Source organism: Boleophthalmus pectinirostris, unplaced genomic scaffold (genome assembly GCF_026225935.1).
Source record: "Boleophthalmus pectinirostris isolate CB_2022bp ecotype Guang Dong unplaced genomic scaffold, ASM2622593v1 HiC_scaffold_2, whole genome shotgun sequence".
Lineage (NCBI taxonomy): Eukaryota > Metazoa > Chordata > Actinopteri > Gobiiformes > Gobiidae > Boleophthalmus > Boleophthalmus pectinirostris.
Genome location: NW_026571152.1, coordinates 33,304,702 through 33,325,314, shown reverse-complemented (window position 1 = coordinate 33,325,314; position 20,613 = coordinate 33,304,702). Strand labels below are relative to the sequence as shown.

Genomic DNA, 20,613 nt, shown 5'->3' with positions numbered 1-20,613 from the left:
AAAACACGTAAAAATGTGTACAGCTGTCTGACATTCGCTTTATTGAGTTTTGGTTTAATCAGCTGCTTATTCTTGTTAAACATCTGTTAAATTAAAAGGCAAACATACAGCGCCATTAGCAAAACCATGCAGCAGTGTAAACATGAGTTCTAACCAAAGATAAAAAAAGTCAACTACAATGTTCTGTCCAAAAAAAAAAATAATAAATCCCTCCAGAAACAAAAAAAACCCCCAAACTTAGTGCCTAAATTACATTATTACACCTTCCACATTCAAATGGTAAAAATGCAGTTTCCAAACAGTTTAGATGAAATTACAAACATGAAAAATAAATAACTTCCGGACAACATATACAAAATAGAAATGCAATCCTTAACTGTCCAAATGTGCGTGTCTAAACCCTAAAGCCGATCGTACTATACTGTAATGAAGAGAAGCGTTGTTCCATTAGTTAGTCTGTGAACGAAGCTTGTACACAACTTTGACCAGTGACGCACTAAAAAAAATACACAATTAACGCAAACCTGTGATGAAAACTGTTTACTGCACACGCACACACACAATGAATTTCGGAGTGTATTGTATTTATAACGTGAAAAGTGGAAATGTCAGTTGACCGTGAACTGTTTTAACGCAGCTTTATCAATATTATTTTAGAATCTCATTCACATTAAAGCCGCACTATGACACTTTTCTGGCGTGTGTTGCGTTTCTCTACTGGGATCTTATTACTTAGTCTGAAATGTTAATGTCATACGGTGGAACATTCCAGGCGAAGCAATAACACGTCCATGGAGACAAGCAAGTAAGTGGTGTACTGTCCATACACTGAATACAGAAGGGAGTCAAATGAAGCTCAACGAGGCCTGCAGTTATAGATTTTGAAGTTGGAATTTGGTGCCGAGTTTCATATTAGGATTAGGAATTTATTAATGGACAAAATTGTGAAATAAAAGCACCAGGATCATGTAGAGAGCGTTAATATGAACGTTTTATGCCCAAAATGAGGAGTCTGACAGTAGCGGTTCCAGAGAGAGAGGAGTGACGCTTTTTTCAGTACAAACAGAACTGGAGTCTAAGTCGATGGAGCCGGAAGAGTGCCCATGCTCACTTCCTATTAGAGGTCTGCGCGGGACAGAATTTTCAGTCCCGCTCCCGCCCACACCCGCAAAGAATTGTAATTTTCATTCCTGTTCCCTCACGAGTCTGCGGTGTTTTGTCCCGGTCCTGCCCGCAAATCCAGCAAATGGGGGATGTTCGCTTTCTCAAACTCTATCAAACACGGAGAAGCGGTAAAGAATTGTCTAAAATGTGGACAAGATTAGACCATGTCCGTGAATTTAGGCTGCTAAAAATATTTTTATTAATGCCAATTTAAATATCCAGCCCAAATTATTTATAAAAGGATATCGTCACGGTATGAACCTCACGGTACGATACTTATTGCGATATCGTGGGAAAGCTCACGATTAGGAATGTAACAATATCCAAATCTCTCGGTACGATATTTTCACAATATACATCTCACGGTACGATATTTATGTGATATTGTGATATTTTGTGGAAGCGAACAAAACTGTGTCACTACTTTTTCCTCTTAAAATTTACTTAGTCCAAACAACTAAGACTTAAAAGTGCTTAAAACTGTTACTACTTCTTGTAGTCTACACTGAAATGGAGCAAAGGATCATGGTCTATGTAGTTCCCTTTGTCTTTTTTAGCTATTGTTGCACCATAACTCTTAATTTAAGCAAAGGGACTTGTAATTCAATATATTGTGATGGTCCATGATATTATTATTGTGAGAGCTTTGACGGTACAATATCACGATATTTTGTTTTTTGTTACATTCCTAATGATAGGCTTACATTAATCATTTGTATATTTTAGTTTACACTCATATTTATTTTGCGAGACTGCAGTTTATCATCCCACCCGCTCACGCCCGCAATGAGCTTTCAAAACATGCCCTGCGCCCCACTGTTTTGCCTCGGGTCCCGTGGGAGTGCAGGGCTCTACTTCCCCTTTCAAACACGGCGGCTCGCAGGTTCGCTATGTCCGTTTATATATATATATATATATATATATATATATATATACACACAATCTACGGTACAGTCCAAAAGAAAAGTTACATAGTGAATCTCTAACTTGCGAAATTAAATAACAATTTAAAATCAGCAAAATCAATCGTCCGATGCTCTACGAAGCACCCAGCAATAAAAGACTAAGTCAGTTTAACCTGAGAATGAAAGAAGACGCGGACATGACCTCCCTTTGACGCTACATCAACAAATTAGCAATGGACATATTAGCAGCTAAGAGAGACAGCGATGTCACGTGCAATTTCACTTTTTCAAAATTACGATAGGGGCAAAAAATACGATCCATTTTAAAGCCGCGATGTGTAACTTGTCTGCTGGAGGGTCCGTCACCTTCTTGTCTGCTAGAATGTTCCACAGTATGTCCCATAAACGAATTAATCTCCATGGAGACTTGCAAGTGAAATTACAGCTTAGATTTGTGGAGAAAATTTAAGATATTTTTGAGCAATAAATAACACCTATAGTTGAATAAATGCAAGACTTAACTTAAACAGAAGCATTAACATCTCCATGGAGACAAACAGAAACCGGACCCCCTCCAGAAAAGTTACACAGTGCAACTTTAAGCATCAGATTATTGCTACATAAAATTTAGCATTACTCAGTTTTGATCATCTGCTCACTAGATGTACTTCTGAGTTTTAACATTAAATAAATTTACACCTGAACAAGGACTACTCAAAGAATAAAACGAAATGTGATTCCATTAAACCTCACTTGAAACCTTTGATTTCAGACTTTACAGCAGCAAACCGACTTGCTCTTCCCTTTCTGGCCTTGATACATTAGTGGGTCACTAAGGCACCGTACAGTCTTGGAAATAAAAACTTTAATCTTTTCACTACCTGCATCATACTCTGCAAATCTCAGCATCTCCTCACCTATATACAGATACCAAATTATGTTTCTAATTGCAAACAAGTCTCCAAATTTCCTCATTCCTCTCACAAGAATTAACTTTAAATACTCCCAAATTTCAAACCTGTACAAACATATTTATAACATAGTCTGTTCACAGCACCAGCGGAAAGGGCATTCACTTGGTGCCTTTCTTATCGAACTGGAACAGATCCAAAATGTCCATCATGGCCTGTTTGATGTGGCCCCCGAAGCGGTGAGAGTCCTACAAAGACACAGGTTCAGTTCAGTTTCAGTTGTACAGATGCAGACAGATGTATTATAATTATAAATATACAGTGAGTTTACCGTCTCAGGGCTTGAATGTTTGCTGGAGATGTGGAAGTTGATGAGATTCTCACCAACAATGATGTAAGAAACACCATATCCATCATCTGCAACCTAAACCCCAAAACGAGACAAACATGCTAATAATGGAATTTTGTTTTATTCCAAATTCTGCATACAAACTGAAAATAAACAGTCTCACCGGTCCAAATCCTCCCCCTGAGGAGACGTACTCTGGGTGTTGGAGCAGATCAAACAGCTCCACCTGCTGGAGAGGAGTCTGACTGGTAGACAACCTCCATGGCTCAGAAAGCACCTGAAGAACCGGCAACAAAACAGAATTAACTTTTTTTTAATTAAAACTTCAGAAAACATGAATATAAAATATGATAAAAGCATGGAGTCCATTTGTTCCACATTACGTTGTGACTTCCAACATTGAAACAGCTTCATATAACAGTTCCCACCTCTTTGAGAAAAGCAGAGTCCTCTCCCAAGTATTTAGAGACCACATAGAGACAGAACAGGTGACGGTCGATGCCTTGTCCTGTCATTGCCAAACGGTACATGTTTTGGTGCTTCTCTGCGGCCGTTTTGAGCAACTTCAAACGCTCCTCTCTCTGAAAAATATACATCAGTGTTCATGTTTTTGTTCAGTGGAGCAGTTTGAAATTGAAGGACTTACAGTTTCATCTCTAATCATGGATCGGACAAAGGCACAGGTCTCCACAGTGCAGGAGCGCACAGTTTCTGTTCGGCCCTCACGGAACAGGCGCGTCATGGAGGCTTCATAGGTCAGGCAGAACTTCCCCTTGTCCTGTAGCATTCACATTATGAGCATCCACATGTACTGTACTGAGCACAAACTCATCAAGAGTAAAGCCAGTTAGTGAGTTTTGACTGCCCTCTGCTGGAGACGTGTTTTAAAATTCAAACCAGAGTTGAGTAGGACAAGTTATTATAAATACCTCCTTAAACAAGTGGATAATTTCATATTGTTTATGGTGGGCATTTTGGAGACTGATTTTACTCACTCTGTAATGGGCCAGCTGCAAGGCGATCTGTATGAAGGCATCAGGACTGGTGCGGCACTTCTTAATCAAGCCTTTTCCAAAGGTGTTGAAGGGGATGATGTGACAGTCCACATCATCGGCCAGATTCCTGGCAACTGTCAAAGAGCTCTCGATGACCTCCTGACACTAGAGGGCGCCAGAGAGTTATAGATTAGATACATTTCAACAGTGATACAGAAAAAAAATCTTAAATCTGGTTTGATTTGCCTGAGTAAACGGACTACATGCTAAATGACAGGTGAGCATGTAAAGGCAGTTTTACCTCTGTGGGAATGTCCCACTGCAGGCGCTGGGGACCGGGCATGTTTGAATGGGGCTGTCCTTTGCAGTGACCTTCTTCATTATATCCTAACTTGACAGGATCCATGGAAAGCACATGCTGCAATGAAAAGTATTTTATATTTCAAGTGTTCAGCATGTCATTTTCCTGTGGATGTTCCAGTGATTATCTGTGACCAACATCTTGACTCAAATGTTGTGAGATAAATACCTCCCAGAGGTGTCCAACGATCGGAGCATCAGCCCAAGAGTGCTCTGCATTCAGACCCATCGTGCCATTTTTGAAGACAATCAAGTTGAAGGATTTATCAAACCACCTGAAAAATACAGTTAAAGTCAAAATAATCATTGATTGACAGTGTATTGAAAGTGCGTAATATTCATATTTTCCATGTACTCTACCTGTCATAGCACTTTCCATGGAGCAGGGACTTGGCGTAGCTGTCCAGAGACTTCACTGGATTCTTTTCATCATAGCGTTGCTCAGTGTCATCAAGAGTCACAAAGAAGGCAGCCTTCTCAATCGCGTCCAATGACTGCTTGTTCTTTCCACGATTGAAGTAGGTCTCACGAGCTTTGGCCCATGGTGTCCTGTGGGGGGCACCAAAGTTTAAGACTGCTTTAATATCCACATCTCAGACAAATCTTTAATTTAAGTGATGTTGTGCTCAAATAGTAAGTCTGTTCTTGCAAGAAGTTGTCCTAACAAGAGACAAAAGTCTGCGCCACATTACATGTAACTATTGAGAATTCCAGGACAGATTAAACTCTGAGAACAAAGATTTAAATATTGTAATAGAAAAATCATAAGTGTTTGTACCAAACAAATCAGCTATTAAATCAGTACAGTGCTCTCTGTAGTAGCAGAATAGTGGCAAAAGATTCCCTTACCAGACTTGGCTTTCTTTGCGGAGTCTATATTTGAATACTTTCTATAGTTTTGTCAGGTTTACTCGGTGTAAAATTTGCAGAATTAGGGTATTCTGATGTAGCTTCACCTTTCGCCAGCGGTGAGAGCAGCCAGTTTCTCCTCTCCCGGAGATGGTTCAGACGTGTCGGCCAAGATCCTCTCCATCTGCTGCTCGATCTCCCGCGGCAACAGCAGCCGTCCATCATAAAACATGTAGACCTTGTAGAAGCGGCCCTTGTGGTACACGACGATGTGTTTGGTTTCATTCACATGCACTAGAATGTCTGGAGCAGAAGAGGCAACAGTGAGGAGGAACAGAGAAAAGATCTGCTTTTAAAGATACTTAAAGTATAAAAATGTAATAAATGAAAAGCTACAAAAATAATCTAATAATAAATAATGATAAGGAGTATTGAACATGTAATCAGAGTACGCAGGCTGAACTAGGAAAGGTGGATGAAAGGAAACATCAATGGGAATCAGACAATGGGCTGGAATATCATGAGAGGCCATGTTTGTTTGAACAATGTAAAACATTTTGTTATATTCAGATTTGTTGTTTATCTCATGTGAGGTCATTTGTGGATGTATCATTTGTTCAAACAAGCACAGCCTTAAGGGAAAGACAAAGGCGACCTAGTCTAGAAATCATAGACTGTATAAAGAAGTGGACTACGTGAGTGTGACGTCACCCATGGCGTTCAGATCCAGTCAAATGAAGCTCACGAGGCTAGCAGTCATAGGGGCGAATTTGGAGCCGAGTTCTAGATTAAGGAATTGGAATTTATGGACAAAATAGAGAAATAAAAAAACCAGGATCATGTAGAGCGGGTTATCTATGTCCATTTATACAGTTTATGCTAGGAACATACCTAAGAACAACAGTTTCGTATCCAGGTAATCCACAGCTGATAATTATTCATTATTATTAATTTTTTAAATTATTATTAAAAATTATTTGAGTCATTTAAAAAATGTATTTAATTAATAAATTAAATGTATTTAATTATGAAATTATGTATTGCTATTAAGCCAAAGATGTAATTTTGTCTTCTTATGTACTTTCACTTCTTGTTTTTTTTTTACAATACAGTAAAGTGTATTTACCTTATTGACATGTTTATGCTGCTGCCGCAAGCCAACGTCAGGGACAGTTCTGAAGTTCTTTACTGTATTGTCTTTAAAAGTAGCCAAGAAGTTATGCCTTGCTACATTCACATACTGAGAATGTAGCATTTTATATAGTAGTAGCTACTATACATATCGCCAAGTCCTCATGTGTTAAACTTAAAGGTCTTGTTTTATAAGGACAAACAGTAGGACAAAGGTCCAGTGGAGAAGTAGAGTAAGAATAGTGTGGCGAAGGTCGGCAGCTAAAGACTCTACCTGTGTCTACACCTGGGACACGAGTGGTGTTGAACATACGCTCGTATTGGGCTGAGCACATGGGGATAGTGTGTAGGAGCATGAGCTGAAAAGCAAAAGGGGAGAGTCAAACACAGAGATGATACTCTAATTCACTAAAACCCCAGAGCAGCAGACACAAGGAGCATGGATGCAGTGGAGGAACGATGAGGATTTAAGAAGCACTCTTAAAGGTCCTATATTACATAGAATTGATTCTTGTGAGATTTTAGTCATGTTACAATGCTGTTACCTTTTAAACATTTGTGAATGAAACTAAATAAAACTCCAAGTATGTTTTTGATAAGGAAACAACATTGTAACGTAGATCAGAAAATAGAGTAATATGGGCCCTTTAAGGAGCAGGAGGGACCTCTAGAGGCTGTTAGGGAGGGACATAAGAAAAGTCCAGAAACATGTGGCTTCAAACTCATGGTTTCAGTAACATCCTTGTGTTAACAGTCTGATCAATATTTCAAACACAGAAAGGATGTACTTTTGGTCATGAGTTTGAGGTCAGGGTTTCCAAAGGCAGTTGCCGTGGGTGATGAGGGTTAACATAGGAGTTTGAGGGCATGGCGACCATGGGCCCTCCACTTACCCGTCTCCACACCAGGGATACGGCTTGTATTAAACATCCGCTCCCACTGAGCCGAACACAGTGGAACCTTGTTTGCCAGCAAGTATATCTAACGCAGCGTCCAACACAGCAAAGGACAAAACAGTCAAACAGAGAACGGGCATGTGAGTGTGGAACAAGAAGCTCATGCAGGGCCTCTGTGTTTGTGCATGCTACATGTGTTTGGAAATAGATTCATGCCAAAGGTTACTGTACACTACTGTGAGTATTGTGCAAATTTAAACCATTTGCACTTAAGCATCATGCAGGTCCACAGAAAACAGCAAAGAGTATTACTAACAATCCATTATGTAAATATGTAATCCTGTCTTACATAAGCACTGTGTTTCTGTGATGACAAAAAATGAACTTTCTACCATAACAATATAATGTGTGGAAAAAAACATCTATACGTGTTACAAAATGAAGTACAAGTTCATTCAATTCCTACCCAGTGTTTGTATAAGATAACAAACATAACGTAACTGTGGATACTACATGTCTGTGATGAGTTTTAAATGGAAAGATTAAACATTTACTCGACCAAGGTGGAAAATTACGATTAAAGTCAAAAGTTATCTACTTACTGGTTTGATTTGGGCTCTGTCCAGTTTTCTTCTATAGAGCATGATCGAATGAATCGCATTACCAGCTCTTGCTGCTTGGATTGATGTTGGGAATACATAAAGAAAATCCTGAAAAACACACAGACACAAGATTAAAATATTTACTTTAAGAGAAGACTGTGCCATTATCCTCCATTCTTTAATGTGGCAGATGTAGTAATTGTAGTGTTTTGTTGTTGGAAATACTGTTTTTGAAAGTCATACTTAAAACTAATCTACAGAAATATACAAAGGCTTACCATGGCATAATAGTTACTGTTGACCATGATGGGACTGCGGCCTCTGAGGTAAATGTACTCCTCCCACCAGTCACTGACCTGTGCCCAAGACAGAGAGACAAACGTCATCAGAGACAAGATCGAGCAGTAATACCTCACCCCACTACCACCCCAGCACACTAATACCCCAGTGCAGTAATACCCCAGCGCAGTAATGCCAACACAATAACAAAGACACTCACATAGTTTGACGTCCACCAGGACTTGAGCTTCAGGTACCACTGCAGTCTGGGCCCCAGATTCTTCTCAAAGTCTTTGGCCAAACCCTTCATCCTCTCAAATTGTTCATCCTCCATCAGAGGACGGACAGACTCCAAATACTGTAATCACAGGACACACGTGTTACAACAACTGACAGGTGTTAGAACCGTAAGTTACCTTAAGCACCTGTGAAATTAAAAAAAGACAACAGGGGAAATTACCCTTCTGCAGGTGTCCTTAACAGCAGGAACTGGTAGTCTTGGCAGAGAGTTCTGGAAACTGTAAAGCATTGGCTTCCGGCCAGAGAAAATCTTCACTAATAACTACAGAGCATAAAGATAAGACAAAAGAAAGAAAGAAAGGTTATTGTGTTTACAAACTGTCACCAATAACACATACTCTTTACTCTATATACAGCAGAAGAACTGACCATCCACAGGCGTGTGGAGTAGGGCACAGAGCCGTGTCTCTGGGCCATCCAGCCGTGCCAGGACAGCAGGGACTTCAGCACGTTCCTCATGACCATGATGATGGAGACCCACAGCCCGGTGCCCACCAGGACTCCTCCAACGATCTTCTGACTGTCTGAGGAGATGTATTGACTGTGGATCAAGCACAGGACACATAAATAAACAAAACGTGGAGAAAAGAATAGGGATGTCCTGATCCGGTACTGGTATCAGTAACGGCAGCCGGTCCAGGTATTTTCAGAGTATCGCTTGGATCGGATTTGGTGAAAGGATCGGGGCCGACTCAGAGTAAAAGAGCTGCGGATAAAACACGGACTGAGGAGCCTCTAAAGCAGCTAAAACATTATTAATGACTGAGATAGTGTTTGTTTTACCTCTGTAATATCTTCACGGAGCTTTAAGAGCGAAAACAAAACTGAAGTGAAATAAAATCGGCAGAGCAGAGCCGAATGCGTTAACTGTTTATATATGTTAAGTAGCCACGTGCTTCCGGCAGTCTTCCAGTCTTTTTACAGGCCTCAAACATCAATAATATGGTGAAAAAGAAATGACTTTAGAAACAGAGAATGAAACAACATCTAATGTCTCAGTTACTATGTCCTCAAGTGCTGTACTGTGGAGAAGTGTAAGACATCATTTTACCATATTGACCCTCAGTGGTTCCTATCGACATTTTTGTCCCATTTTAAAAGATCTATCCCTGCTCTAATAAAAAATATAACATTTATAAAATCAATATATATATATTTAAATATATATATAAATATAGAGGGCTAGATCTTTGGATTTAGTCAAAAAAGAATGACAAAATTTTATCTATGGTGATTTTACAGCTGTTTTTTTGAGTGGACATTTATGTCCTTGGAGTCCTGAAATCATTTTTAAGTAGGCCTTTTTCTATCTATTAATGACTGTATTCACCTGGGGCTAAATTAACCGTGAAATTATTCATTATGTATAAAGGCACACCCTAAATTGTGTAAATAAAATAAGTGAAAATGAGAAAATCGGTATTGGGATGTGATCTATATGGGAATGGTATCTGGGAATCGTAAATATTAAAAAAAAACAGTATCACATCAGGGGCCAAAAATACTGGATCAAGACATCCCCAAGAAAGAACATGACTTTTATATGTAAAGGCATTGACAACAAGGTACAAACCTGATGGGCAAATATTGACCAACTTTTGTAAGAATCCCCCGTGAGGGATCCAGTTGATAATATCTATTATAGGACATGTAGGACACAACAACGACCATAAATCCACCAGGACTTCCCGGGTACACACCGGTCATCACCCCATTCTGTGTAAGAAGACACATATTTATCAAAATGGACAGTAGGGCTTATGCAGCTGTGTATGTTAATCAGGAGATTAAAAAAGAGTTTAAAAGAAGTATGAAAGGAAAAGGAAAGTACAAACCAAAAATATGGGTCAAAAGGAGGAAGCAGAAATGGTGCAGAAGCACTTCAAAACAAACTTTTCACCAAAACAAGTAACCATCAATTTAGAAGAGTTAGGTTGAAGGAAATTATAACTAAAGGCAGTTCTGCATGCCACAAAATAATTCACAGATGACTAAGATGAGTTCCATTACGGATGACACATGAAAAAAAAAAAAGAAAAAGATTTTAATTTGTTTTCATCATACATCATCTTACCTTGAAGCGAATGAAGCGTTTTTTCCAGGAGTGGAGTGCGGACAGGTAGATCTGGCGCAGCGCCTCGTGGGATAACTGCAGGTCGATGCCATCAGGGCCAACAGTGAACTGAAAGGCCACAGCCTGGTGGGCTTCTGCCATGGTGGATACAGTGACCGGGGCTCACTACTGCAATCACAAATAACAGAGAATTATACTTAAGCCTTATGGGGAAACACCACTATTTGCTCAGATTAACACAGGAGCCATTATGCATTTAAAGGCCCGATAACACACAAAACGAACTCTTGTAAGTCACGTTATAATATAGTTACCTCCTCAAAAAGCTGTGTGGGGTTGTGTTTTGTTTCATTCACACGTTTGAGTAATCCTTTATGATTAGTCTGTCTACATCTCCAAACCTCAAAACGATATGTACCACCTTGTAATGTCATGTAGTGGTGATTTTCAAGTTGACAGCTACCTCCAGGGCTGAAATGATCCAGATATTTTAGTTTTCACGGTGTTCACTGTGTTGATGGAGTCGACGGTGAATGAGAACAAATATTTGACACACAAGATCATCAGTACGTGACCTTTTGAGCCCGTGAAGTCCTTTATTTGTGAAGAAAATCAGGGTAATTGCACGGATGATAAAGGTAAATAGAGTAAAGGTGTATTGATTTTAAAAACAGCAATTCCTGTCTTACCACATGACATCACAAGGTGGAAACGTGTTTTTTGAGAGAACACAGCCCAAGTATGCAGAGTGTGTGTTAAACATGAGTGAATGAAACAAAATACAACTCCAGGGTATGTTTTTGATGAGGAAAAAGCATTATAACATAGATCAGAAAATAGCATAACATGGACCTGTGATGGAAATTTACATTGTGGAAAGATTTCTCTCAGTGTATCTTTGTGTACATGAATGTGGTTTCTATCTGAGGCCAGAACAAACATGTGTAAAGCCTCAGCAGACACAACAGTCCCCACCCCACGGGAAACAATGTGTTACCTGTCCTCAAATGTATGTTAAGTCGATTAGCACCAGCCTGTGAGACAAGTGTCACTCTGCTTTAATCTGTATGTTACTTGTATTTCTGCATAAATACTGAGCGCTCAAGACTCAGGGAAGATGCTCTGGGCGAGCCTGGGGACATGCTGCTGGAGGAGAGGCTGTTGGTCTGAAGGTCCTGACCATATCTGCTGTAACAAGAATAAACCTTTGTCTCTATTCCAAAAACTCATCAGGCTTCGCAAATGGATTTCTTATTTTTTATTCAAGGTCTATTATTTTTTTTTTTCCACAACAGGCCCATTAAGTATAACGTTTTGCATGTGTAATTGGACACCACAGACACTGTAAAAGACAACTGCATGTGCTTTTCACATTGGAACTGGACGGACAGGTGCATCCAGCTAAATTAATTTGTCTACCTAAACCTAATTACTCCAAACAATGTTCAAGACACTTTAGCACAACAATGGCCTTACTTTGTTTCACAATAACAAAAAAAGAGAAATATTGGTATGAACAGTAATATTGAAACTACTGCTACTGACATAAAGCTGAAAAATCCCAATAAACCCATTTTTAAATATACAGTATCATTATAAAGCCTGAGCTGCAATAACTAAACAGCAGAATGAACTAATAATTAACATTATAAGTCACTTATTCCATCCCCTACAGCTCAGACATTACCTTATTATATAAACCTCCCCATTATAGCAAAGAAATCGCATACAAGATAAATATTGAGCCCCAAAATATACAGTACATAGTTCCAGCTTTCATAAATTGAAGATAAATCAATATAGTAATTATTATAACAGGCCTATCTGATATAAACTCATTGTATCCAGCATTATAGAAAGAAAGTGTTTGTGTTACAAGCTGTTGGGTGTGTCATTTCATTATTATTCAACAGTCCTCTTCCTCAATAATTATCTAAAGTCATCCTCCGTTTGACAAAGTATGTTAAAAAACGCGCAAAAGCAGCAGAGAGCGCAGATTCAGAGCCTGTGTCGGTCTCACCGCCAGTCCCTTCCCCCAGCTCCTTTCCAACATCACATGATCCACCCTCTGCTGCAGAAACTAGGGGAAAGGTCGCAGCGCTGCACCGACGCTTGGAAACGGCAATAAAACAAGACACAGAGCCAGTCAAACCATCAAATCAAACCTGCGTCTTTGCACACACCCACCGAGCTATTACACATGTTTATAATGATAACACATCTAATAATAACATGGATTAAATGATAAAACATAACGCGTATCCCAGTAACGCGTCATGCACTACATCCTTATGACTCTAAATCGACTTTAAATGGACATTACAGAGTTTAAGAGTTGGTACTGTATGGAAACATCATACACAAGCATACCAAATACGCTTCATATGTAATGTAGGTTAAATTTGGTGGTGTTGCCTGTCTCATATGTCCTGCCCACGTGGTTCCATTGAAACGGGGTCAACTGAGTGCAAACTGGAGATCAATGCATTTTTTGTTTATTATTTAATTACGAAAAATATCAGCGTTTATAGCCCCTAGTAAATACACGTTGTGTTTGTATTGTTTTATTGTACTCATAAAGGGAATACCAGAGCACAAGTTCTGACCTTCACTTAGGTGACTTCCAGCTCAAAGACGTGTTTATTTTGTAAATATTGCTCGTAGATAAAGTTATAGTCACGCAGCAAAGAAGAAAACAGTATTTCCACTCATTACAGATGCGTATTTATGTAATATCAACACGACGTTTAAGTCTAGTTGTCCATGAATGACCTTTACTTGGACTTTTGCCTACAATCGTGTTGTGCATTTTATCACTGGGGGCGGTCAGGGACACGTCTTCCAGCTCGTATTTTTATTGTTATTATTAAACAATATAAGAATGCGGTAAATAACAGAGGTACTACGCACTTATGGTACGCGTTTAGGAGGAAACTCGACTCAAGTAAATGTGCATCTTCGTCATACACAAGCAACAATCTGAGGTCTACACCCAAAAGATTAATTAAAGAACAATCAGATAACGCGTGCATTCTTAACGAAGGACAGTGAACGTCTCATGGTTTTCAGCTATGTAGCTCGTCTGTCTGGTGTTGCGTTTGTTAAGCATCGAAAAGGAAAGGGAAATTACATCCTGGTGTGAACGATGGGCCGGTTTCAACCCTGCAGCCATGTTAGCGCCAGAAAGTCTAATTTGTACACATTATGCGTCACAATTACACCATGGCTTGTAGTGGAGAACATGGACATGAAGAGACTACTCACCGACCCTTTGTGCGTGTGATAAAACAAGCTTTGCGTTGGGAAGAGATGGCACAAGTGAGGACCCGGCTGTCGGAGCTGCTGCCTCTGAACACACATGAATGGAGGAGGATCACACAAGTGTATACATCCAGCCCCTTTACGCGTCACACACGGCACCGACAGCAGCCACACGTCACCGCCAAACAGCGCCCCCCACAGGCAGGACCAGGACCTGAGATATACTGTTGTAGGGGGACCAGATTTTCAGTATTCAAAACTGGCACACACCTGGGCTGAGATATTTGGTATGAATAAAACAGTGAAAAGAGCGCGTAACATTGTCCATCTCAGTCAGAATCTGAGGTCTGATGCCGTATGGTCATTTTCAAGCGCAGTTTTTTTGTATTTTATCTTAAAAAATGACAATATATTCCCCTCTTTACTGCTGGCACATGGAACTAGGGCTGGGTATCATTAAGAAGTTGCAAATACGATACATATCTCGACACAGTGAGCGTTCAGTTCGATACGATATATATTTCAAATCGAATTGATAAGGTTCAGTAAAAAATAAAGGGTAAATCATGGCTGTGAAACTAAAAGTCTTGGTTAAACCACTTCTTGTGCAAAGTTCATATGAAACACACCCATTTCAATAATCAGATCAGGGAAAATGTCAAATGTGTTGCATAAAAGTTTTCTTCCTCTAAACAAGCAACAAAACTGCAGCGTTGTAATAAAATAATTTAGTAAAATGTAGCAAAAAAAAAATATCAATACAGTAGTCCATGATATCAATACTGTATCATCACATTAAATGATACGATATACTGATATTTTGATATTTTTGCACACCCCTACATGGGACATTTCTTGTATAAAACTGGGACAAATCACAACTCCAGGTATGTTTGTGAAGAGGAAACAACATAGAAACAGAAAATAGCGTAATATAGGCCACTGTTTCCCAAACTTTTTTTATGGTGACCCATATTTTAAAAGTCATAAATTTTCACGACCCAAGTCAATAGACATTATTCATAAATCACAAAATAAAGGTGGATTTGACCATTATTGAGCATTAATGAGGATATTTTATTGCTAATTGAGTGATCGTGTCTCTCTGAACAATTAGTATTACTCAAGTTTTAAACAATGAAAAACAGTAATCAGTGTTTCCTACATAAAACTGGTTAGGCAAGGTGGTGCTGCCAAAAAAAGTGAGGCGGGGGGGGGGGTCTATTGTGACAAGGCGACCCAAAAAATAATCTCTTGCGACCCACATGAGGGGTCATGACCTAGTCTTTGGGAAACAATGATATAGGCCCTTTAAAGATCTGTCAGAATTACTCCAACAGGTCAGTATTTTGTTCACTGACCACACAGACAAAAATATAGTAGCAAAAAAGTAACATAATATTAAAACTAATATAAAATAATGTAATGATAAAAGTATTTTATCAGCAGTTTCTGTTCTCGACACAGGATCCCTGTCATCACTAATCCAATCTCCCCTGTCTCATCACTGTGCCCCTTCCCCTTTGCACCTCTACAGATCCTACCCCCTGCCCTAAACCCACAAACTTTGGACTTTTAAACATCAGATCCCTCAACAACAAAACCTTCATCTGCCAGGACTTCATCACTAACAACAGCCTGGGTCTTTTAATTTTAACAGAAGCTTGGTTAACACAAGTGACTGTACCCCTCGCACTGAAGCAACCTCTCTGACTACACTTTTCTCCACCAACCACGACTGTCTGGTAAGGGAGAAGGGGGGGTTGCAGACATTTTTAAGAAAGCTTTTAAATAGAGCCCGACCGATATGGATTTAGTTGTGACTGATATGATACCGATATAATGGGAGTTGGAGCTGCCAATAGCCGATATAATCACCGATATATTTAGTGATGTAAAAATTCACTGTAAGCCTTGAATTATAAAAAAAAAAAAACTTAGGTTTGGCTCTAGTGGATTTTAAACTGGGTTTATTTAGGCAACATGTATTGTTATTCTGCCTCTTTACATGATATGTCATAGGTCTAAAGCAGGTCTAAAGCGGGACTAAACCAGAACTGAACCAGGACTGAAAAAGGACTAAACCAGGACTAAAACAGATCTAAACCATGTGTAAAACAGGACTAAACCAGAACTGAACCAGGACTGAGTGTCGGGACGCGGTCTCTATCTCTCTCCCTCTCTCGATCCAAAGATTAGTCCTGGTTTATTCATTTTATGCTGAATATATATATGCACTTTTTTTTTTACCCTACGCACACGCGTATTATTGAAAGTTTCGTTTTTAGCCGCTTCCGCTGTCAAACTACCACCAGTCTCCACACATGACGTGAAGAGAAAAAAGTGAGAGAAAGAGAAAACACATCTCCCAATCCCAATAAGGATCAGGCTCCTGTCGTTCGCCTCAAAGAGCCGGCTCTAAGAGCCGCTTCGTTCGCGACCGACCCATCACTAGTAGCTAGTAAATAAACAATCACTATTAGCCTTTAGCCGTAAATGCTGCGTGCCGCGGTAATTAATTATATGCGCAAATTTCATCATCCACTCCTCTATTCACAGCTCATTTACATATCAATGCAGGTCCAGTAACAAATATACGGCCAATATAGTCACTTTACAATAGACCAATAGAAAACAGCCTGTTTATGTGCGGGAGCTACAGCAGCTAACCGCTAACCTATCAGAACGAACCAAAACTAGCTTCAGAGTCGACATATTTCCAACACTCAGCGCTCACACAGGCTCCTCTCACATCACAAGTCTGCACTTATAAATGTCATTTTTATCCAGACACAAACTGATTGTCCGTAAAAAGAAAATAATCTCAGTGTTGCACACGGATCTGTGTCTGCGCCTGTACACAAAAGCACGTGACTCTGGTGGTGTGTTCAGGGACAGTATGGACACACACACACAGACAAATGACTCTGCAGACAAATACTGAAGCAGAGCCACATATTAGGACATTTATCTGTCTGTAAACTGGATTAAATGAACATAATGTAGAGAGTCTAAGCTTTATAACGAGATATAACATGCCCACGTGAAATATCGGCCCATATCAGCAAGTTGCTCATATCGGCCGATAATATCGGCCAACCGATATGTCGATATGTCTACTTTTAAACACACTCCCTGTTTTATGATAATATTAATTCATTTGAGCATCTGTCTTTTATCATTTCTTCAAAAGATCCTGTGTTTGATTTAGTTATTTATAGATCCCCTAAACCTAATCCTGTTTTTATCCACGAATTTTCTGAGATTTTATCTCTCTCACAACGAAGTTTTACTTCTAGGTGATTTTAATATTCATGTATGCTGCCCCCTCAAACCTCACCCCCAACTTCTGATTTTCTGGAATTAATCATTTCATTTTATTTATCCAAAATTGTAACTGTTCACACCCACTCAAAGGGCCACACACTGGATCTGACTGGTTTTAACCTTTGGTCTCAGCCTGGACAATCTTTTAGCTCTTCGGTCTTTTAATCATGGCCCATCTTATGATTTCTGTGTTTTTAACTCCTCTTCACAGCTTTTTGCCTCAGCTTCTTTGACTTTTAACCCCAGTTTTACCCAGGAGCAGCGGATCTTCACTACACCAAACCACTATTTTATCTTAGATTCTATTGCACCATTTAAAGAAAGAAACCCAAATGGACCGGCCCAGCCTTGGCTTAGCGAAAACACACATAAGCTAAAAAGACAAAATGAGTGAAAATGGAAAAAGACCAATCTAAATGTGTTCTACCTTTTATGGAAAGAAAGTTTTAAAAAATTACAAACAACCTGTCAAAGAAGCAAGGACCATATTTTATTGAAATTCCAAGTCAAATCCAAGGGTTTTATTTCAGGTTTTAGACTCAATCTCCAATCCTAAACCCTGTCTTTTTAATGATGCATCCACTGAATTGTGTGAACTGTTTTTAAAACATTTTATTAAAAAGGTTTCTGACATCAGGAACCAAATATCTGCCCCTAGCCAAGCCGTTTATAGAAATAGTTTTACTAATTTTATTCCCTTATCCTTTTCTTCCCTGGCTGATGTTTATCCCACACAAACCTCGTGCAGTCTAGACATCACACAGTTGTAGTTAAACCCAGTATCTTATCTGTTGTCAACCAGTCTCTGTCTGAAGGCGTTGTCCCATCCAGTTTTAAACATGCTGTGGTCTAAACACTTTTAAAGAAACCTAATTTAAGCATCTCTGGGTTTAAGAATTTTAGATAAATTTCAAAGCTTCCATTTTATCCAAAGTTTTAGAGAAAGTTGTTTCTAATCAGATTTTAGATTTTATGAATTGTAATCACATGTTTGAGAAATTTTAATCAGATTTTAAAGCGTCACACAGCTCTGAAACAGCCCTCCTCAAATTATCTTCTTGTCACTGCAGACAGAGAAGAGTGCTCGATTTTAAAGCTGCTTTTGACACCCCTGCTGCCAGAAACCATGACATAATTTTTGACTCTTACTTCAATTTCCACCACATCATATCATATCAAAAAAGTTACCCAACCTGTTTTCTCCACCTCCACACAATTAGTAAAATCAAACATATCCTCTCCCGCCCTGATCTGGAAAAAGTCATCCATGTGCTCATCTTGTCCTGTCTAGACTACGGCAACTCCCTCCTCGACTTCAAATCCATCTCCCGCCTCCAGCTGGTTCAGAACGCAGCTGCTCGGCTCCTCCCTGGGTTTAACGCACATCAACACATTAAACCTGTTTTAGCTTCCTTTCACTGGCTGCCCGTGTGTTTAAGAATAGATTTTAAGATTTTACTGCTCACTTTTAAAACTCGTTTCGGTTTTGCACCAAGTTACATTTCAGAAGTTTTAACCCAGTACGAGCCTTAGATCCGCCTTAGATCCTCAGGCAGGTTCCAAAGTCCAGGCTCCGGGCGAGAGGTGACCGAGTTTTTTCAGTCCGGGCGCCTCGGCTTTGGAATGACCTGCCTGAGGAGATAAGGCCGCGCTATCAGTATCATCTTTTAAATCACTTCTTAAAACTCATTTTTTATCAGTTGGCCTTCCTTGATTATATTCCTTATTTATTTTTATTGTATTTTATTAACTTATTTATTATATTTAATTGAACTGATTGCTTCATTGTGAGTTTTTGTATGCTTTCTGGATGCTATTTTTATTGTTCTTTGCTGCTTGTATTAGGGCTGGGTATCATTAAGAAGTTGCCGATACGATACATACCTCGATACAGTGCACTTTCAATTCGATATGATATATTTCAAATGGATTCGATACAGTTCAATAAAAAATAAAGGCTAAATCATGGACGTGATTCTAAAAGTCTTAGTTAAACCACTTCTTGTACAAAGTTCATATGAAACACAAACATTTTAATCCTCAAAACAGTAAAAATGTCAAATGTGTTGCATAAATGAGTTTCCTTTCACTCCAAAAGCAACAAAACTGTGGCACCGTAACAAAATAATTTAGTAAAACACACCTAAAAGTACTCTTGGTGATATATCGATACTGTATCATCACATTAAATGATATGATATATCAATATTCCGATATTTTTGCACACCCCTAGCTTGTATAGCACTTTGTAACCTTGATTTTAAAAGTGCTTTGAAAATAAAGACATATTATTATTATGATCATCATTATTAAATAGCCTTTAATGTTTATTTTTGTCTTACTATCTGCTGTTATTGTGTTGGCCTGTAGGAGTTGTCTTCTCAGTTTTATTTTGAAGGTCACAGTAGTGGACGGTCAAAGAGCTCAGAAACATTTTGGCACATACTGCATATTACAGACAAACAGAAAACAAATTTTTAAGTGTTACTACAACTAGAGATTTAGCGATAAGTCCGTTCCATAAAATGCTGAAGAAATCTTGAGTACAAGTTCTTATCTTTTAACTGGAGCCTCAAGCACAATAAAAACACATGACGTCCCCATGATAAGTCTGGCACAGCGTAAACACCACAGAGCTTTTCAGTGCCAAGTTTAGTAACTACTCACTAATATTACTACTACAAGCCAAGCCAGGCCTATAATAAAAACGTGAAAGTTGTAAAGCTCAAGTTACAATGTGGATTTATCTGAAGTGTTGTGGTTAGAACGTGTTTTCACCACAAGATGGAGCCATTACAGCTAAAAACGCAGCCGCAGGATAACAAGTTAAGTGAATAATTTTCCAGAAGATACGACTTAAGCATCTGTTTACCCAACTTTCAACTAAAAATAAACGTGAAATATATAAAGTTTTAAATTTTCTTGGCTGCTCATTTTGGGTAATTTGGATAATCAGGTAGCAAACACGCGATCTGTGTTCATGTTAGCCAAACTAGCCAGATACGATCGTAAACAAAGATTTACGCAATAAAATACAGGGGACTCGGGGTTGTATTTTGGTTACCTTTAGTGGTGATCTCGGATTAGGGTTTCAGCGGGGCTTAACAGAGACAAAAGACAGGATGACATGACTAAACTTTGGTTTCAGATCACAGAAGCGCGCTGAGACTGTGCCCGCTGCTCATGCGTCATGCGTCGTGCGCTCTGCTG

At 39.1% G+C, this 20,613-nt stretch overlaps 1 protein-coding gene across 4 annotated transcripts; it reads right to left on the bottom strand.

Annotated features, from left to right (window-relative positions):
- Window positions 1–18: 18 nt before the first annotated feature.
- cpt1ab (carnitine palmitoyltransferase 1Ab (liver)) lies at window positions 19–20,605 on the bottom strand. Of its 4 annotated transcripts, none has more exons than XM_055155470.1 (19): window positions 20,468–20,605; window positions 10,816–10,983; window positions 10,315–10,457; window positions 9,111–9,282; window positions 8,902–9,003; window positions 8,662–8,799; window positions 8,441–8,518; window positions 8,163–8,270; window positions 7,558–7,645; window positions 5,641–5,836; window positions 5,045–5,233; window positions 4,854–4,959; window positions 4,626–4,742; window positions 4,325–4,489; window positions 3,976–4,107; window positions 3,758–3,910; window positions 3,493–3,606; window positions 3,312–3,404; window positions 19–3,228 (listed from the first exon to the last, which is right to left on the bottom strand). In XM_055155470.1, the coding sequence occupies exons 2-19, from the start codon at window positions 10,954–10,956 to the stop codon at window positions 3,142–3,144; spliced, it is 2,322 nt and encodes a 773-aa protein (XP_055011445.1). In that variant the 5' UTR covers window positions 10,957–10,983; window positions 20,468–20,605; the 3' UTR covers window positions 19–3,141. The 4 variants fall into 4 exon arrangements, with proteins under 4 accessions (XP_055011445.1, XP_055011444.1, XP_020786760.2 ...); XM_055155469.1 differs by lacking the exon at window positions 20,468–20,605 and adding an exon at window positions 14,084–14,239; XM_020931101.2 differs by lacking the exon at window positions 20,468–20,605 and adding an exon at window positions 14,080–14,208.
- Between the last annotated feature and the right edge of the window lie 8 nt (window positions 20,606–20,613).

Coding starts and splice junctions, on each gene's coding strand:
- cpt1ab (XM_055155470.1), bottom strand. CDS start 10,956: ATGGCAGAAGCCCACCAGGCTGTGGCCTTTCAGTTCACTGTTGGCCCT. Junction 9,004..9,110: donor ACTCCACACGCCTGTGGATG/GTCAGTTCTTCT, acceptor TATGCTCTGTAG/TTATTAGTGAAGATTTTCTC. Junction 4,960..5,044: donor CATGGAAAGTGCTATGACAG/GTAGAGTACATG, acceptor TGTATTTTTCAG/GTGGTTTGATAAATCCTTCA.